We start from the raw sequence: 17517 nt of genomic DNA, 5'->3' as shown, positions 1-17517 counted from the left end.
ATAAATGAAGTTTTCTAGAATGATTAATAACTTTTTTTGTACTACGTGAGCTACGGTGAATCACGAAGCGACAAAATTTACTGTAAATTGTAAAATAAGATCAGGCAATTTCAACATGACTCTTTTGTAATTACAAAACATCTGCTGCACTTTTGGAAGTAGATAAAAAGCTACTAGTTGATAACACTTGATCATCAGTTAGGCTTTCTGATGACGATCTAGAGAATTTTTACGGAGAAGAATGAGTGATTGGCCTTACTGGTCTACATAACTTATTTGGAGCACCTACCTTACATATTATGCCCTTAAATACTGTTCACAACAATGTGTCGTTAGACAGATTTGAGGATTTAGCAATTTCAAGCAACTATGTTTACATGAAAGTCTGATTGAAAAAGTGAACGAATATTATCCAAGTTTTACTGCTGCTTTCGTATACTTTATAGCATTTGGTCATTCCGTTTGGAAACGAATTGCTTTTAATACCTAAACAATCAAATTTTATCACCATTTGTATTGAAAATTAATGGAAACAGCTTCCTCTTTTACACACGTTCAAAAAATTTCGTTTGATCTGCAGTTTTTTCAAATGCGTTTTACCAACAGTCACATTTAAATCACAAAGTAGAGCTAGCTGCACTTTTATTCTGAATATTCTAGGATATCAAAACTTTATTAAAAATGTGTTGTTGCTTATCATTTTCATTAAAAAATAGAATTTAAAATGAGTTCTATGTTTAAGAAAACAAGTATTTTTTTCCCATTGATGTAGGTTTTGCTGGATGTTTTAAAAATTTTAGAGATTTGTGTATCAGAAGACAATTAAAATGTGGCTTCCTACAGGTAAGGCTTTTGTCTTGAAAACTACATATGACATAACTTATTCACCACTGAATTTATACTTGTGATAATATTTCTAGCTTATCTAAAAACTCCTGAAATTCTGAAAAGTTACAATACATTTAGAGAAAAAGATATAATGAACGCTGATATATATACTATAAGTATGTGGCGCAGATAAGCATATTTCATACTCTAAATAATAACAGCATTTATAGGGTTGTTACATCATTTAAAGAGTGCAAAAGAAAGTTTCAAATTTTACTTCAAATCTTCGTCCGCCAAATGTCGGAAGATCTTACACAGGAAGTGAAAGAATTTTCTTTACTAGCAGCAGAACTAACATTAGTTAATCACTGGGTAAAAAAAATATCAAAATTACTTAAAAATTGATTTCAAAAATATTTATTTCAATAGGTACTAAGAGGTCTTTGCTAAAGCTATGATGTCGAAATTTTCATAATTGTTCCTCGTTTGTTATTAATCGTGAAAAAATATCATTCATTACCTGTTATAAATATTATTAATTATCAGTTTTTGACTTTACTAAACCGTTATTGACTTAGGAATGTTCTCTCTCATCTTTTTACCTGCAAGGGAGAGATAGGAGAAATGGTACAGAGCTGCCTGCATTCATGCCGACAAAAAATGTGCAAAATTTTTTCCAGCTTGCCCAGTAGATGTAGCAAAATTTAGACTCTCTTTGCTACATTAACTGAACAAGCTAAAAAAAGGTTTTTCACACTTTATTTCGGAATAAATGCAACTCGGTCCCATTCCTCTCGACTCTCTCCTACTAATCTAACTTTTTCATTATTTATCTTATTACTGTAACAAAACAAAGAGCAACAAAAATGTGGTGTTTTTAAATGTTAGATTAATTACAACTATAACAGAATTCGATCGAATCGAATACGACCAGTTGCATCTACCAATGCCTCAGCCAGAAATTTCCTTTGTCCCACCTGAAAGTAAATTTCTCGTTACGCTACTGGTAGATAGAATTCAATTGAATCAAACACAATCGAGCTGAACACGCCCCTTAGATAGAATACAGGATCTGAACTACATGATGGTACTGAATAATTTAACAATTGATGTTGCATTTATGATAGTATTCGTGAAGTTAGAAACTCATAAAATGTAAATACATAAGAAATTCTCGCAGTGTAATGAAATGTATCTAGTAATTTTGACTGTTGATTTATTGATAAAAGCGCAAAAAAGCTGCGCCAAAAATTCATGTACTGCTTACTAACTAATGTACCGCCGCATTTGTCAAGAAAGGGTGAAGCCCCTAAAGTACACAGTTGAAGGCGGTGTACACCAATTCGCCGCAGGTGGCTAGTTTTATAATGAAACTTCAGAGATGATGTTGCAGAAAAAATGGAAATGATTTCTAAGTGACAGTAAAGTATGTTTTAAAATCGAAATAATTCTTTTCAGAGCTTCCTGTGTTTTTAAATTAGAAAAGACAACATATTTCAATGCGTGTTCTCCTTTATTCATACACTCTAATTAAACCATTCATGATGAAACAAGGCCTGTATAACGTCTGTCGTATGTTGAAATCATTCTTATCTTGATTAAAAATGCATTGAAATTAATAACTAAACCGTTTAAACCATTAGTAACCAAACCATTTAAGAAACACTTGCGTTTAAGAAGTCTAATTTCAAACGCTCTTGCATGTAATATAATAATAATAATACAGTCAAACCTTGATATCTCGAACCTCCTTATCTCGAAACCCTTGATGTCTCGAAACAAAAAAATTTCCCCAGCATTTTCTATAAAAACCCCTATGTATTTTCCATAGTTATCTCGAAATTTAATTTTCGAAACCCTTGATATGATGAAATTTTTGCACAGAAGCAAGTTTCAGTTGTCGTTTTGCTTTGGCAATTTTTGTAGTAAAACCAGTTCCAGAGACTATTGCTTAACATTTTTCATCCCTTTTCTTGGTAATTTTGTGAATAGGGGATTGGTGAAGATAATAGAGGAGTGTTGGCATGAAGAGGGTGCAGTGTTTTCCCTAGAGTTTAGAATCTTAGTGCATTTCTCTCGAACATGTTGTCCACTTTGAGAAAAGGGGTTCGACTTTTCGTCCGTCAGTTTTCAAACGAAAACGGAAAATGCGTTCCTCATTTGCATCATTCAGCTTTTTTAACTCATACAAAATGGCTGCTGAGAACCTTTTGAATGTGAGGTTACTGGTTAAAGATAAAATTAGAATTTTTAAATTTTTAGGTGAAAATACCAAGTTGAAATTGTTGTTCATTTCAAAATCTCATCCTGTGCACTTTCGACAGTTAGGAAATCTAGAACTTAGTGAAATATTGAAGACTACTTTATTGATCGTAATTCGAAGTGGTCCCATAGTACATATATATAAATGCATATAGCATACGTGTGTGTAAATGTGAGAGTTACTACTTACTAGTGTAATTTTTTAATAACCTTGATAACTCGAAAACTCGACATCTCGAAATTTTTCCCCTTCCCGAGAGATTTGAGATATCGAGGTTGTACTGTAATTTTTTTTTCTTTCTTCTTTCTTTTTTTTTTGCAATTTGCCCTATTATTCTATATTAGATAATAATATTTTGCAAAGAATTTTCTTGAAATTTACCAAACAATTTTTAAAAATTTCTTGATACCAATCTGAATTTTTCAGGAACTACTTTTAAAGCTCTATTTGTATTCCTTCTGATGAAAGAGATCAGTGGATTCTCCTACGATGACAACCCGGATATAGTGAATTTAACGCCTTCAAACTTCAATTCAGAAGTTATTGCAAGCGATGACGTTTGGATTGTCGAGTTCTATGCAAAATGGTAGTAACCCTGCTTTTCATGAATCTAAGGGTATTACATGACATTTTTGTCCGAGTGCATTCTGAACAGTGAATCGGTCTTCTTATTCTTCTATATATCTCCAGTCTGAGCACGGACGATATGGAATGGGGTTGTTTCTTTCAATCGAAAGTACAGTGAAACCTGTAAAAGTTGACCACCTGCGGCGCATTACCTTAGTGGTCAACTTAAACAGGTGGTCAACTTACGGAGATTGATCTTTATGATGAGGGCTAATTCCGTGCGTGAAAAAAGCGGTCATCTTAGACAGGTGGTCAACTTAAAAGCGTGGTCAACTTCACAGGTTTTACTGTACTACTTTTAGTCACTGAAATTGATAGAATAAGCAAAAAAAAAAAAAAAAAAAAATAATAATAACATGGACCCAGAAAATACTTTCATTTTCCCAACAGTTATTTTTTAATTAATTTTTCAAACAAGGCGTGGTCTTTATGACGTCACAAATGATGCACTTTGGCGCATCTTTCTACCGCGTTTCTAATTTATGATAATCAAGAAGCGAATTAAATATTGTGCTCTACGCTTGCTATCTGCCGTATCGTTGCCAATACACGTGAGTAAAGATGGGAATTGAATATTTTGCTCTGTGAATGGCAACAGTGAATGGCATTTCATTATTTGTGATGTCATCGGCAGAAGTGTAAATAATGAAAGCGCACCGATTAAAGTTTTTTTTTTTTGAATATTAAACTTAAACAAATTAAAAAATGGTCAGATCCTATGTTTTTGAGTATGCTCTTTCAGAACAAACTACTTTTAAAATTTTGGAAACGACCCCATTGGCAAACTTCCAGTTAACACGAGTCTAAAAAATTAAAATTGGATGCGCTTTCTTCGTCAGTTAAATGTGGCTCTGCTTAATTTATAGGTTAATACACATCTGCAAAAGTTGGCATCCCTGAAAACTAATAGATGCGTCCATTTCCACTTGTAAACTGGATGCTTGCCTTTTCATCTCATCATCACGGTCGTAATACTGTATCTGCCTTTCATGCAATACAACCTCGTTTTTCCGGACTAACTCTTACCAAAGGCAATCCGGATGAACGAAAATCCGGATAATAAGTAAAACACATTCGTAAATATTGACTTCACTTTTATAAAAGCAAAAAATTTAAGTTTAAGTGTAATATATGATGAATTTTATATGAAAATTAAATGGGACGGCTTCTGGCAAACACTTTATCACTTGTAGCTCAGCCGCAGTGGTGTCGGGCTGACGCTCCAAAGTACGCCATGATGTTACATTACTATAATTTATTGCACTGCCTATGCAAGAGCTCTACTATTAATCAAAACTAGTATGTTGTGGCCATCACGAAACTTTCTTCTATATTTTTCTTTTTTTGAGCAATCACGATTGCTTATTGCTTTCATTTGACCGTTTTTGACGTTCCTTTGATTTTTCCCACCGCCACCCTCTGCACCATCACCGTGGACAGGCGGGCTCCTCACGATGCAGCACCTATAGCGAAAGCCGTCTTCAGGTTGCATCCATGTCCTACACACACGCGCATACATACACAACTACACACACACGCACACATACACACACACAAACACATACACACATACATCTACACACACATACACCTACCCATACTTACACAAACACACACGCATACATACACACACATACACACAACTACCCACACATTCCTGCCTGCACACAGACACAAACACAAATGCCTACACACATACACATACCCCCCACACACACATACACATACCCCCCCACACTTATGCCAGCACACAGACACAAACACACATACCCGTACACACAAACACCCCCCCCACACACACACACAAACACACATGCCTACATACACACACTCGTGATTGCGAAAAACATAATTTGAATTCAAGATGTCAAAATTCAAATTAATTTTTTTTAATTTTTTTCTGATCCCTCCCCATGCTTGACGAGGAAGCAATATTCCCAACAAAAACAAAATTACACATGCAAAAACTTGACGACTATCCCAATGTCTGAATTATTGCAAAAGCAAAGCAAAGAGCGAAAATTGAAAGTTTTTTTAAAAGCCTTGCTTGAATTAATTACAAATATTTTATTTGTTAACAAACATAAGATGGCAACAGTTAAAAATTTTAAATCATTGAGATAATATTTCCTATCATTTCCATACAATTAAAATCACGAGAAATACGCAGACGACAATCTATTACGATTTATCTTTCTTATTGTTGCATTAATAAAAATATTTTTATTCGCAAAAAAAAAAAAAAAAAAAATCAACACCTCTTGGAGAGATCGGCGTCAAAATTGAACCAAAGCCTGTTTACACATGGATTCACATATATTCCAAATTTCAACCAGAACGTAGCATTACTTCTTGAGATAGGACACTCAAAATGGAAAAAAAGAACGGGTGATTGCGCTACCCCCTTTTTAGCTGTTGACACAAAAATAAAATCAGTTCTTATACCCACTAAGGGCTACTTGCCGATAAATTTTTCTTTCATTCCGTTCATTATTTCTTGAGATACAGCAGTCACAATTGACGACAAAAAACGTTCTATAGCTCAACCCCCGTTTGCGTTATTGACACCAAAATTGAATCAGCACCTGTTCCTGTTAATACCAACATATGGACCAAATTTTGTTTGATTCCGCCAGTTACTTCCTGAGTAATAGCAAGCACGCGTAACTCGAAAAACGTCCCATTGCTCCACCCCCCTTGGAGGAATTCGCGCCAAAAACTAATGGGCACAAGTTCACATAGGGGCACATATGTGTACCGAATTTCGTTCGATTTCATGCGGTAGTTTTTGTTGTAGAGCGGCCACAAAAAACTGGTCACACACAGACGTGACACACATACACACACACATACACACACACATACAGACAGACAGACATTTTCCAAAAATGGTCGAAATGGACTCAGCACACCTCAAAACGTTCGAATCCGTCAAAATTCGAAATTCGAAAATTTGCACGAATCCAATACTTTCTTCTATATATTAGATATAGAAGAAAGTAATAAAAAGCAAATATTTGGTGGATTTATAGTTCCATTTTTGCTATCACAATTTAAAAATGTTATTTAACGGAATGCAGGTATTCCTCGAATAACACGGTTAATTGGTCCAGCTTAGTATCTAAACCGTGTAGTACGAAACTTTTTTATAAATTGTTTTTTTACTTATTTTTTAAACTAAATATTCATAACCATACATAACATTAATAAGGTCAGTATGTATCGTGTGGTATAGAAATTTGTTTCGTGTTATATCGAAAACGTGTTATACGAGACTTTGAAATAATGCAAGTCAAGCAATGTGTACCGTGTTATATCAAAACCAAGTTTTAAGGTTTAAATATGATTATCGCTGAAGTTTCAGTTCATTACAACATACAAGCGAAAACTGGGAACCAAAACACACAATGGCCCCAAATTAGACTTGTTATAAATGATACAACTTAATTATGTTACATACCTCAAATCAAAACTATTATGCACAACACGAAACTAGTATGTTGTGGCCATCACGAAACTTTCTTCTATATTTTTCCTTTTTCTGATCCCTCCCCATGCTTGACGAGGAAGCAATATTCCTAACAAAAACAAAATTACACATGCAAAAACTTGACGACCGTCCCAATCTCTGAATTATTGTAAAAACAAAACAAAGAGCGAAAATTGAAAGTTACTTTAAAAGCCTTACTTGAATTAATTACAAATATTTTATTTATTAACAAACATAAGATGGCAACAGTTAAAAATTTTAAATCATTGAGATAATATTTCCGATCATTTCCATACAATTAAAATCACGAGAAATACGCAGACGACAATCTATTACGATTTATCTTTCTTATTGATGCATTAATAAAACTTTTTATTCGCAAAAAAAAAAAAAAAAATCAACACCTCTTGGAGCGATTGGAGTCAAAATTGAACCAAAGCCTGTTTACGTATGGATTCACATATATTCCAAATTTCAACTAGAACGTAGCATTACTTCTTGAGATAGGGCACTCACAATGGAAAAAAAGAACGGGCGATTGCGCTACCCCCTTTTTAGCTGTTGACACCAAAATAAAATCACCTCTTATACCCACTAAGGGCTACTTGTCAAAAAAATTTTGTTTGATTCCGTTCGTTATTTCTTGAGATACAGCAGTCACAATTGACGACAAAAAACGTTCTATAGCTCAACCCCCGTTTGCGTTATTGACACCAAAATTGAATCAGCACCTGTTCCTGTTAATACCAACATATGGACCAAATTTTGTTTGATTCCGCCAGTTACTTCCTGAGTAATAGCAAGCACGCGTAACTCGAAAAACGTCCCATTGCTCCACCCCCCTTGGAGGAATTCGCGCCAAAAACTAATGGGCACAAGTTCACATAGGGGCACATATGTGTACCGAATTTCGTTCGATTTCATGCGGTAGTTTTTGTTGTAGAGCGGCCACAAAAAACTGGTCACACACAGACGTGACACACATACACACACATACACACACACATACAGACAGACAGACATTTTCCAAAAATGGTCGAAATGGACTCAGCACACCTCAAAACGTTCGAATCCGTCAAAATTCGAAATTCGAAAATTTGCACGAATCCAATACTTTCTTCTATATATTAGATATAGAAGAAAGTAATAAAAAGCAAATATTTGGTGGATTTATAGTTCCATTTTTGCTATCACAATTTAAAAATGTTATTTAACGGAATGCAGGTATTCCTCGAATAACACGGTTAATTGGTCCAGCTTAGTATCTAAACCGTGTAGTACGAAACTTTTTTATAAATTGTTTTTTTACTTATTTTTTAAACTAAATATTCATAACCATACATAACATTAATAAGGTCAGTATGTATCGTGTGGTATAGAAATTTGTTTCGTGTTATATCGAAAACGTGTTATACGAGACTTTGAAATAATGCAAGTCAAGCAATGTGTACCGTGTTATATCAAAACCAAGTTTTAAGGTTTAAATATGATTATCGCTGAAGTTTCAGTTCATTACAACATACAAGCGAAAACTGGGAACCAAAACACACAATGGCCCCAAATTAGACTTGTTATAAATGATACAACTTAATTATGTTACATACCTCAAATCAAAACTATTATGCACAACACGAAACTAGTATGTTGTGGCCATCACGAAACTTTCTTCTATATTTTTCCTTTTTCTGATCCCTCCCCATGCTTGACGAGGAAGCAATATTCCTAACAAAAACAAAATTACACATGCAAAAACTTGACGACCGTCCCAATCTCTGAATTATTGTAAAAACAAAACAAAGAGCGAAAATTGAAAGTTACTTTAAAAGCCTTACTTGAATTAATTACAAATATTTTATTTATTAACAAACATAAGATGGCAACAGTTAAAAATTTTAAATCATTGAGATAATATTTCCGATCATTTCCATACAATTAAAATCACGAGAAATACGCAGACGACAATCTATTACGATTTATCTTTCTTATTGATGCATTAATAAAACTTTTTATTCGCAAAAAAAAAAAAAAAATCAACACCTCTTGGAGCGATTGGAGTCAAAATTGAACCAAAGCCTGTTTACGTATGGATTCACATATATTCCAAATTTCAACTAGAACGTAGCATTACTTCTTGAGATAGGGCACTCACAATGGAAAAAAAGAACGGGCGATTGCGCTACCCCCTTTTTAGCTGTTGACACCAAAATAAAATCACCTCTTATACCCACTAAGGGCTACTTGTCAAAAAAATTTTGTTTGATTCCGTTCGTTATTTCTTGAGATACAGCAGTCACAATTGACGACAAAAAACGTTCTATAGCTCAACCCCCGTTTGCGTTATTGACACCAAAATTGAATCAGCACCTGTTCCTGTTAATACCAACATATGGACCAAATTTTGTTTGATTCCGCCAGTTACTTCCTGAGTAATAGCAAGCACGCGTAACTCGAAAAACGTCCCATTGCTCCACCCCCCTTGGAGGAATTCGCGCCAAAAACTAATGGGCACAAGTTCACATAGGGGCACATATGTGTACCGAATTTCGTTCGATTTCATGCGGTAGTTTTTGTTGTAGAGCGGCCACAAAAAACTGGTCACACACAGACGTGACACACATACACACACACATACACACACACATACAGACAGACAGACATTTTCCAAAAATGGTCGAAATGGACTCAGCACACCTCAAAACGTTCGAATCCGTCAAAATTCGAAATTCGAAAATTTGCACGAATCCAATACTTTCTTCTATATATTAGATATAGAAGAAAGTAATAAAAAGCAAATATTTGGTGGATTTATAGTTCCATTTTTGCTATCACAATTTAAAAATGTTATTTAACGGAATGCAGGTATTCCTCGAATAACACGGTTAATTGGTCCAGCTTAGTATCTAAACCGTGTAGTACGAAACTTTTTTATAAATTGTTTTTTTACTTATTTTTTAAACTAAATATTCATAACCATACATAACATTAATAAGGTCAGTATGTATCGTGTGGTATAGAAATTTGTTTCGTGTTATATCGAAAACGTGTTATACGAGACTTTGAAATAATGCAAGTCAAGCAATGTGTACCGTGTTATATCAAAACCAAGTTTTAAGGTTTAAATATGATTATCGCTGAAGTTTCAGTTCATTACAACATACAAGCGAAAACTGGGAACCAAAACACACAATGGCCCCAAATTAGACTTGTTATAAATGATACAACTTAATTATGTTACATACCTCAAATCAAAACTATTATGCACAACACGAAACTAGTATGTTGTGGCCATCACGAAACTTTCTTCTATATTTTTCCTTTTTCTGATCCCTCCCCATGCTTGACGAGGAAGCAATATTCCTAACAAAAACAAAATTACACATGCAAAAACTTGACGACCGTCCCAATCTCTGAATTATTGTAAAAACAAAACAAAGAGCGAAAATTGAAAGTTACTTTAAAAGCCTTACTTGAATTAATTACAAATATTTTATTTATTAACAAACATAAGATGGCAACAGTTAAAAATTTTAAATCATTGAGATAATATTTCCGATCATTTCCATACAATTAAAATCACGAGAAATACGCAGACGACAATCTATTACGATTTATCTTTCTTATTGATGCATTAATAAAAACTTTTTATTCGCAAAAAAAAAAAAAAAATCAACACCTCTTGGAGCGATTGGAGTCAAAATTGAACCAAAGCCTGTTTACGTATGGATTCACATATATTCCAAATTTCAACTAGAACGTAGCATTACTTCTTGAGATAGGGCACTCACAATGGAAAAAAAGAACGGGCGATTGCGCTACCCCCTTTTTAGCTGTTGACACCAAAATAAAATCACCTCTTATACCCACTAAGGGCTACTTGTCAAAAAAATTTTGTTTGATTCCGTTCGTTATTTCTTGAGATACAGCAGTCACAATTGACGACAAAAAACGTTCTATAACTCAACCCCCGTTTCAGCCATTGACACCAAAATTGAATCAGCACCTGCTCCTGTTAGGGGCAACATATGGACCAAATTTTGTTTGATTCCGCCAGTTACTTCCTGAGGAATAGCAAGCACGCGTAACTCAAAAACCGTCCCATTGCTCCACCCCCCTTGGAGGAATTCGCGCCAAAAACCACTGGGCACAAGTTCACATAGGGGCTCATATGTGTACCAAATTTCATTCAATTTCATGCGGTAGTTTTTGCTGTAGAGCGACCACAAAAAACTGGTCACACACAGACGTGACACACATACACACACACACACATACACACACACACACACACACACACACACACACACACACACAGACAGACATTTTCCAAAAATAGTCGAAATGGACTCAGCACACCTCAAAACGTTCGAATCCGTCAAAATTCGAAATTCGAAAATTTGCACGAATCCAATACTTTCTTCTATATATTAGATATAGAAGAAAGTAAAAACATCATCAACTTTCATTGCTAATGTCACGCCGCTCAGTAAAAAGCAAATAAGTATAAATCATTATTTTGAAATTCATAAAATAAAACTATTACTTTTCTCAGCATCCGGAGGAATTTTCCAATTCGAAACGATAAGATTATTTCTAGCCGTTGATGCTTGGACTTCAAATACAACTAATTAACGTGGAATAACAAAGTCAAAGTCGAAGAGAGAGTTTGCGCCTCGGCTCTGCCTGTAGTAGAAAATTAAAAGGTCATTTGGTTCGCCTGTATATTTACAAATAATGAATGATGAATTTCTCATCAATTAACTATGTTAATTTGCTCATCCATGTTACGGTTCTCGGAGTCAGATTTTTGATAAATTAATTAAAAAGTGAGACATTATTATTATTTAATGTTTTATGTGATTTTTAGTCTTTTTTATCCGATAGAGCCTGACTAACTAATTATTGTGTTAATATATTGTTTTAAATAGCGACCTTCTAATTGTTAAAAGTCTGTAAGAATGAAAATTTCCACAAAAATGCAGTTCAATAGACTAAAAATTATACAACTAACTAAACATGAAATTTGGTAGAGAAGTGTAGTCTTTAAATACAGAGCTATACATTAATAAGTTTGAAGAAATTTTGATAAATACAATGAGGGAATAATATTTTACAAAGAGTTTTTTGAAACTAACAACTATCTATAACTTTGTAATATAGATATAGGTTGATAAATATAGAGAGATAAATAGATTTATAAATATAGGGACATATGTAGATAAATACAGACATATAGATACGAAAATATAAAGACAGATATATATTCTTTATCTTTATCTTTATTACTAATAGTAAAGCAGAATGTCCCTCTGTCTGTCCGGTTGTCTGTCAGAATCTCTGTGACGCACATAGCGCCTAGACCGTTCGGCCGATTTTCATGAAATTTGGTACAAAGTTAGTTTGTAGCGTGGGGGTGTGCACCTCGAAGCGATTTTTCGAAAACTTGATGTGGTTCTTTTTCTATTCGAATTTTAAGAACAAAATTTTCATAAGATGGACGAGTAAATTACGAAATTATCATAACGTGGAACCGTAACATGGGCACAAGCCAATTGGCGAGAAAATTAATCATACATTATTTGTAAACATACAGGCGAACCAAAAGACCTTTCAATTTTTCGATTACGGGCAAAGCCATGCGGGTACCACTAGTACTAAATATAGAGGTATTAGATAAGAATAAAGATAGATATAAGGATGGATTAAAACAATTTTTATTCCGCTCTCAAAATAACTAAAGCTGCCACCGAAGGATGCGCTCTTGGCGTAAATAGGTGAATCATAAACAACAAATTTAAAAAAAAAAAACTAAATTTTTTGAATGATTGTAAGTTCGGCTCCGTTGGAAGTCGCAGATATAAATTTTGACTTGTGGAACTTAGGTTGCGAACTAATGCATGAAATTCTGTTACTGGGCAAACTGAGAATTTCATAAAAGGGTCCAAATACTTTTTCATCTTCATAAAAAACATACACACTACTGAAATTCCATTTTCTCGATCAGTAAACAGTAAAGAATAAAACTAGGACATTTGCTTCATCGATCAGCGGTAAGGTGATAAGAATCTATATATATAAAAATGGACTTTGGTAAATTTGTTCCCTAAGATCTCAGAAACTACCCGGCAGATTTGGCTGAAACTTTTACCGTTTGTTCTTTTTGGTACTTTTCTCCGCACACACCCCACCTCTTAGCCGTAGGCCTTAGGTTCCACCGCCCTGGGGGTCCGCGTAGCGGGCCCCCCGCACGGCTGTTCTTTTTGGTACTGGGGAGGTTTGTAGACCAGTTCGATAAAAATCCGATTGATAGTTCCTTTTTTATTCCAATTTGTCTAAATTTTCGCATAAATGCCCCAATATGATGGTTAAAAAATACGTGCACATATTAAAATTATGTGTCCATCGAAAGCGCTTATTTTTCTGCTGAAGATGGCATCTGTTAGAAAGTTCTAAGTTGTATGAAAAACGAGTTATGGGCTTTTTTTGTTCCATGTTCGAAGGCTTTCCTCAACCCAATTCATTATTTAGTGTATCATCTCAACTCCCAGTTCATAGTTAGAATTGTTGAATGTTTTTGTGTTTCGTCTGACTGTTTGAGGCTTTTATCAAGTCAAATCTTAAAGTAACGTTTTTCCCCAAGATTGGCTATTAATAACTGTAGATTTGGTTGATTATTTTCCATTTAAACGGAACTTTAGTGTAATTAATGGAGTTTTTTTTAATTATTGGTGCTGATTGGACTTTTTAATCATTATTCAATCTAACAGCAGAAACCTCGCCAAAATTTATGCAGAAAGATTTCAGTAGCGGATGCATTTGGCAGTTTTTTCAACTGTCACGGTTTTTGAAGTCAAAGGCTACGTAATAATGTTTGTCAGCTTTCACCATGTAAACAAAATATCGTCAATCAAAGAATCTTTAAAAACTTTTTTTACTGTAAAATAATCCAGCAACTAAATTAGGCAAATCCATAAACAGCACAAAAACTTCCATTAATGTGACTTTGTGCACAAATTCAAACCATCGCCAAATTTTACTACTTATTTTGGAAACATTTCGGATGAAATTGTTTAGCGCCATTTTATGGTGACCAAAAGTATCTTAGCATATGGCGACAATATCTCTTCAACAAAAATTAGTAACATACCGTTTTACAAAGTAAGGAGAAGGAGAATTATCCAAGGTATCCTCAAACGATTCATGCAAATTCGGTAATATTTTAAATCGCACCTAGAACCTACAATAATTAAGATTTTCCAAAATAACTAAAGCAAGTTTAAGGGGATCACGGGCGCGCGGCTACATTTTTTAAAGCAGTTCGTTCTTCAATAGACATACAGAGAAGGTAAGACTCAATGTAAAAAAAAGTACTAACTGATAAATCTTTTTAAACATGTGAAGTTTAATTTCATGTTTCGGAAATTCTTCAAATTTGTATACGCTTAAATTTCGTGTTTTCGTTTCTAAAATGAATACTATTTTGCTCTTTTTACTTACTGCTACTTTAGTTTTATGAGTAAGGAAGAAGCTAGATTTTAAGTTACGTCAAAAAGGTGTGTTTTAAGTTCTTTCACTTAAAACAGAAAACAAATGCAAGTAACGATTGTTTCTGGTAATTATTGCTAACCCAGGCAACGCCGGGTGTTTTTGCTAGTGTTTCTCTAAAAATGATTTGAATAAGTAAAATAAAAATGCTGGTTAAAATATTTGTACGATTTATTTGTACAGGTGCCCTCATTGTCAAAAATTTGCTCCGAACTGGATTGATCTGGCTTCAAGAATGAAGGTATGTAATCTATCAAAAACAGTAATTTTTTCAATTATTTTCAGTAATACTCTGTATTTCAAGTTGGGGATAATAAAATGGGAGTAATAGGCTTTAGCAGCATTTTTGCAAAGTTTAAGACTCAAGTTTCGTAATCAAAAATAAATTATTGATTACGAAATAAGTATGCATGTTATGGTTTCAAAGAAATATAAAATTTATATAAATTAAATGAAATTGCTTGAAAGGTACTGAACCCTTTAGAAAACAAAAAAATTCTTTTCCCACTTAGCTTAGATTATTAACTCATTAGTTTACCAACAACAGTTTCTGTAAAACTTTTCATCACTAAATTCGTTAGTTTCCATTACATACCGATGGGGAAATATTTAATTGCAAAATACAGTAGTTTTACAAGTTCGCTCAATAACTTCTGCCGTAAATTCTATAATAATTTCAATTTAGAGTATCCTTGTTCGTAGAATGTTTTGAAAACAATTGCAAAGTTAAATCTCAAGCTGACGAGAATTTTACTGAATAAAGGTCAACAAATGTATTTTTTTTCTATTTTAAACGCCTATTTAATTATTTACTGTTAATGTTTCGTGATTTTTAAACTCCTTCACAGTTAGATAGTTTTCTTTTTCGGAAACAAATACGTATTCTTTGGTTTGTAATGATTTTATATGTTTTGTTCATACTGTCTCTCTCTAAGGGACCTGAAAATTTTTTATTTCAGGGCATTGCAAAAATAGGGGCTGTGGATGCTCCCAAGTATCGTTCTCTGGGACAGAAATATGGAGTCATGCGAACACCCACAATCCTTATCTTTGGTGCAGACAAAGAAAACTACAAGACGTACCATGGCTCAAGATCAGTGAAGGAAATGGAAGCTTACTTCCGCAATCTTGTGTCAAAGGAAAAGTCTTAAAGCAGAAGATGCTTACTCTTTCAGACTCGAGCAGAAATATATTTCTAAGATTATTTTCAACTCTTATCGAGAGTGTGAACATACTTTTGCTTGAATGTATTTGAACATCTTACTAATAATAAAGCGGAAAGTCTCTCTGTCTGGATGTCTGTAGGATATCTGTGACGCGCATAGCGTCTAGACCGTTCGGCCGATTTTCATGAAATTTGGCACAAAGTTAGTTTGTATCATGGGGGTGTGCACCTCGAAGCGATTTTTCGAAAATTCGATTTTATTCTTTTTCTACTTCAATTTTAAGAACATTTTCCGGAGCAAAATTATTATAAGATGAATGAGTAAATTCCGAAATTATCATGACGTGGAATGGGAGAGCGAATGACCATAGCCAATTGGCGATAAATTCGTCATCCATTATTAGTAAATATACAGGCGAACCTTTTAATTTTCAACTACGGGCAAAGCCGTACGGTACCACTAGTTGATAATAAAAGTCAAGTGGAACAAACTGTAAATTGGATGTCTTTCACTTCAATGGATATTTTGTGTTATATTTAGGTTTTGAAGTTTAGTGCTAATTCTCTTACTCTCAATGGTCTTTTACGGCGGAAAATAAACGGTCATCAGGTACAGTTGTACCTTAAGAGTCCCCTTTAAAAATTACGTAATTTTTAAGCAGCAAACTTCCGTTTCATCAGTTTATGTTTTCAAAACATCACAATTTTTCATAATTTCAAAATTTTTACCATCACTCACAAATTATTTTAGTAGTGTCACTTCTGTTACCAGGATACATTAGAATCATTCATATTAACTAATATTCATTAATATTGTCAAAATTGAAAACTCATTGTTTGCTTAGTTGTTATTTTATATTTTATATCCTCACGCCTCTCTTGAAATTCTTCTACGCCCCCCCCCCCAGTTTACGAGCCGCTGATTTGAACTTTGTCGGAAAAAAAATGTAAATATTTACCGCATTAAACTGTGTCCATAAAGTAGCAACATAAAAATATTTATCTGTGTAAATTAACAGTTTTTGCTAATGAAAGGATCATGAATACAATTTAAAGATATAAGAATTTCAAATAATACTCTTATGCATATTTTAAAATATCGTTTCCTTTATGTGTGTATGTGTGTTTTTACTTTACAATCTACATTTAAGTTTGGTCGTAGAAAATATAAAAATGTTTATTGCTTCATCATATACAAGATTGCGATACAGCAGTAGTAATATGAAATTACTATTTCCATGCATTTTGCACTCTTGTCATCACTTCACTTCATTTCTGAAACTACACATGCTGTTCTTTTTGCTGTTCTATACATTCAGCTGCTCTTCATCCTCCTGGAAGATCATGAAATGATAAGACTACAAGAATGAAATCGCCATGAGCTATTTATTAAAGATAAATGCAGTTTATTTTATTAAAGGGTTACAGTACCTCAAAAATGATCAAACGATCAAAAAAAATTTATTGCTCATTTCAAAGCAAAAACTATTCTGAACACAGGGGAAAAGTTTCAATGCTTTAGTTCAAATATTTAAAACTTTATGAGTGGTTTTAGGCCATGCTCTCTATGTGTTCTTATGCAAAAGAAAAACTTCAAATTGT

The 17517-nt window shown here is 33.8% G+C and overlaps 1 protein-coding gene across 1 annotated transcript; it reads left to right on the top strand.

Annotated features, from left to right (window-relative positions):
• Nucleotides 1-570: 570 nt before the first annotated feature.
• LOC129222767 (protein disulfide-isomerase A6-like) lies at nucleotides 571-16041 on the top strand. The gene is made up of 4 exons (XM_054857297.1): nucleotides 571-843; nucleotides 3518-3677; nucleotides 14934-14991; nucleotides 15710-16041. Exons 1-4 carry the CDS (start codon nucleotides 828-830, stop codon nucleotides 15899-15901), a joined length of 426 nt encoding a protein of 141 aa, XP_054713272.1. The 5' UTR covers nucleotides 571-827; the 3' UTR covers nucleotides 15902-16041.
• The last annotated feature ends 1476 nt before the right edge of the window (nucleotides 16042-17517 follow it).

The sequence above is a fragment of the Uloborus diversus genome, chromosome 5 (genome assembly GCF_026930045.1).
Source record: "Uloborus diversus isolate 005 chromosome 5, Udiv.v.3.1, whole genome shotgun sequence".
Lineage (NCBI taxonomy): Eukaryota > Metazoa > Arthropoda > Arachnida > Araneae > Uloboridae > Uloborus > Uloborus diversus.
Note: the sequence above shows the minus strand (reverse complement) of the source record. Positions and strands in the feature narration are given on the sequence as shown.

Coding starts and splice junctions, on each gene's coding strand:
- LOC129222767 (XM_054857297.1), top strand. Junction 3,678..14,933: donor GTCGAGTTCTATGCAAAATG/GTAGTAACCCTG, acceptor TTATTTGTACAG/GTGCCCTCATTGTCAAAAAT. Junction 14,992..15,709: donor ATCTGGCTTCAAGAATGAAG/GTATGTAATCTA, acceptor TTTTTATTTCAG/GGCATTGCAAAAATAGGGGC.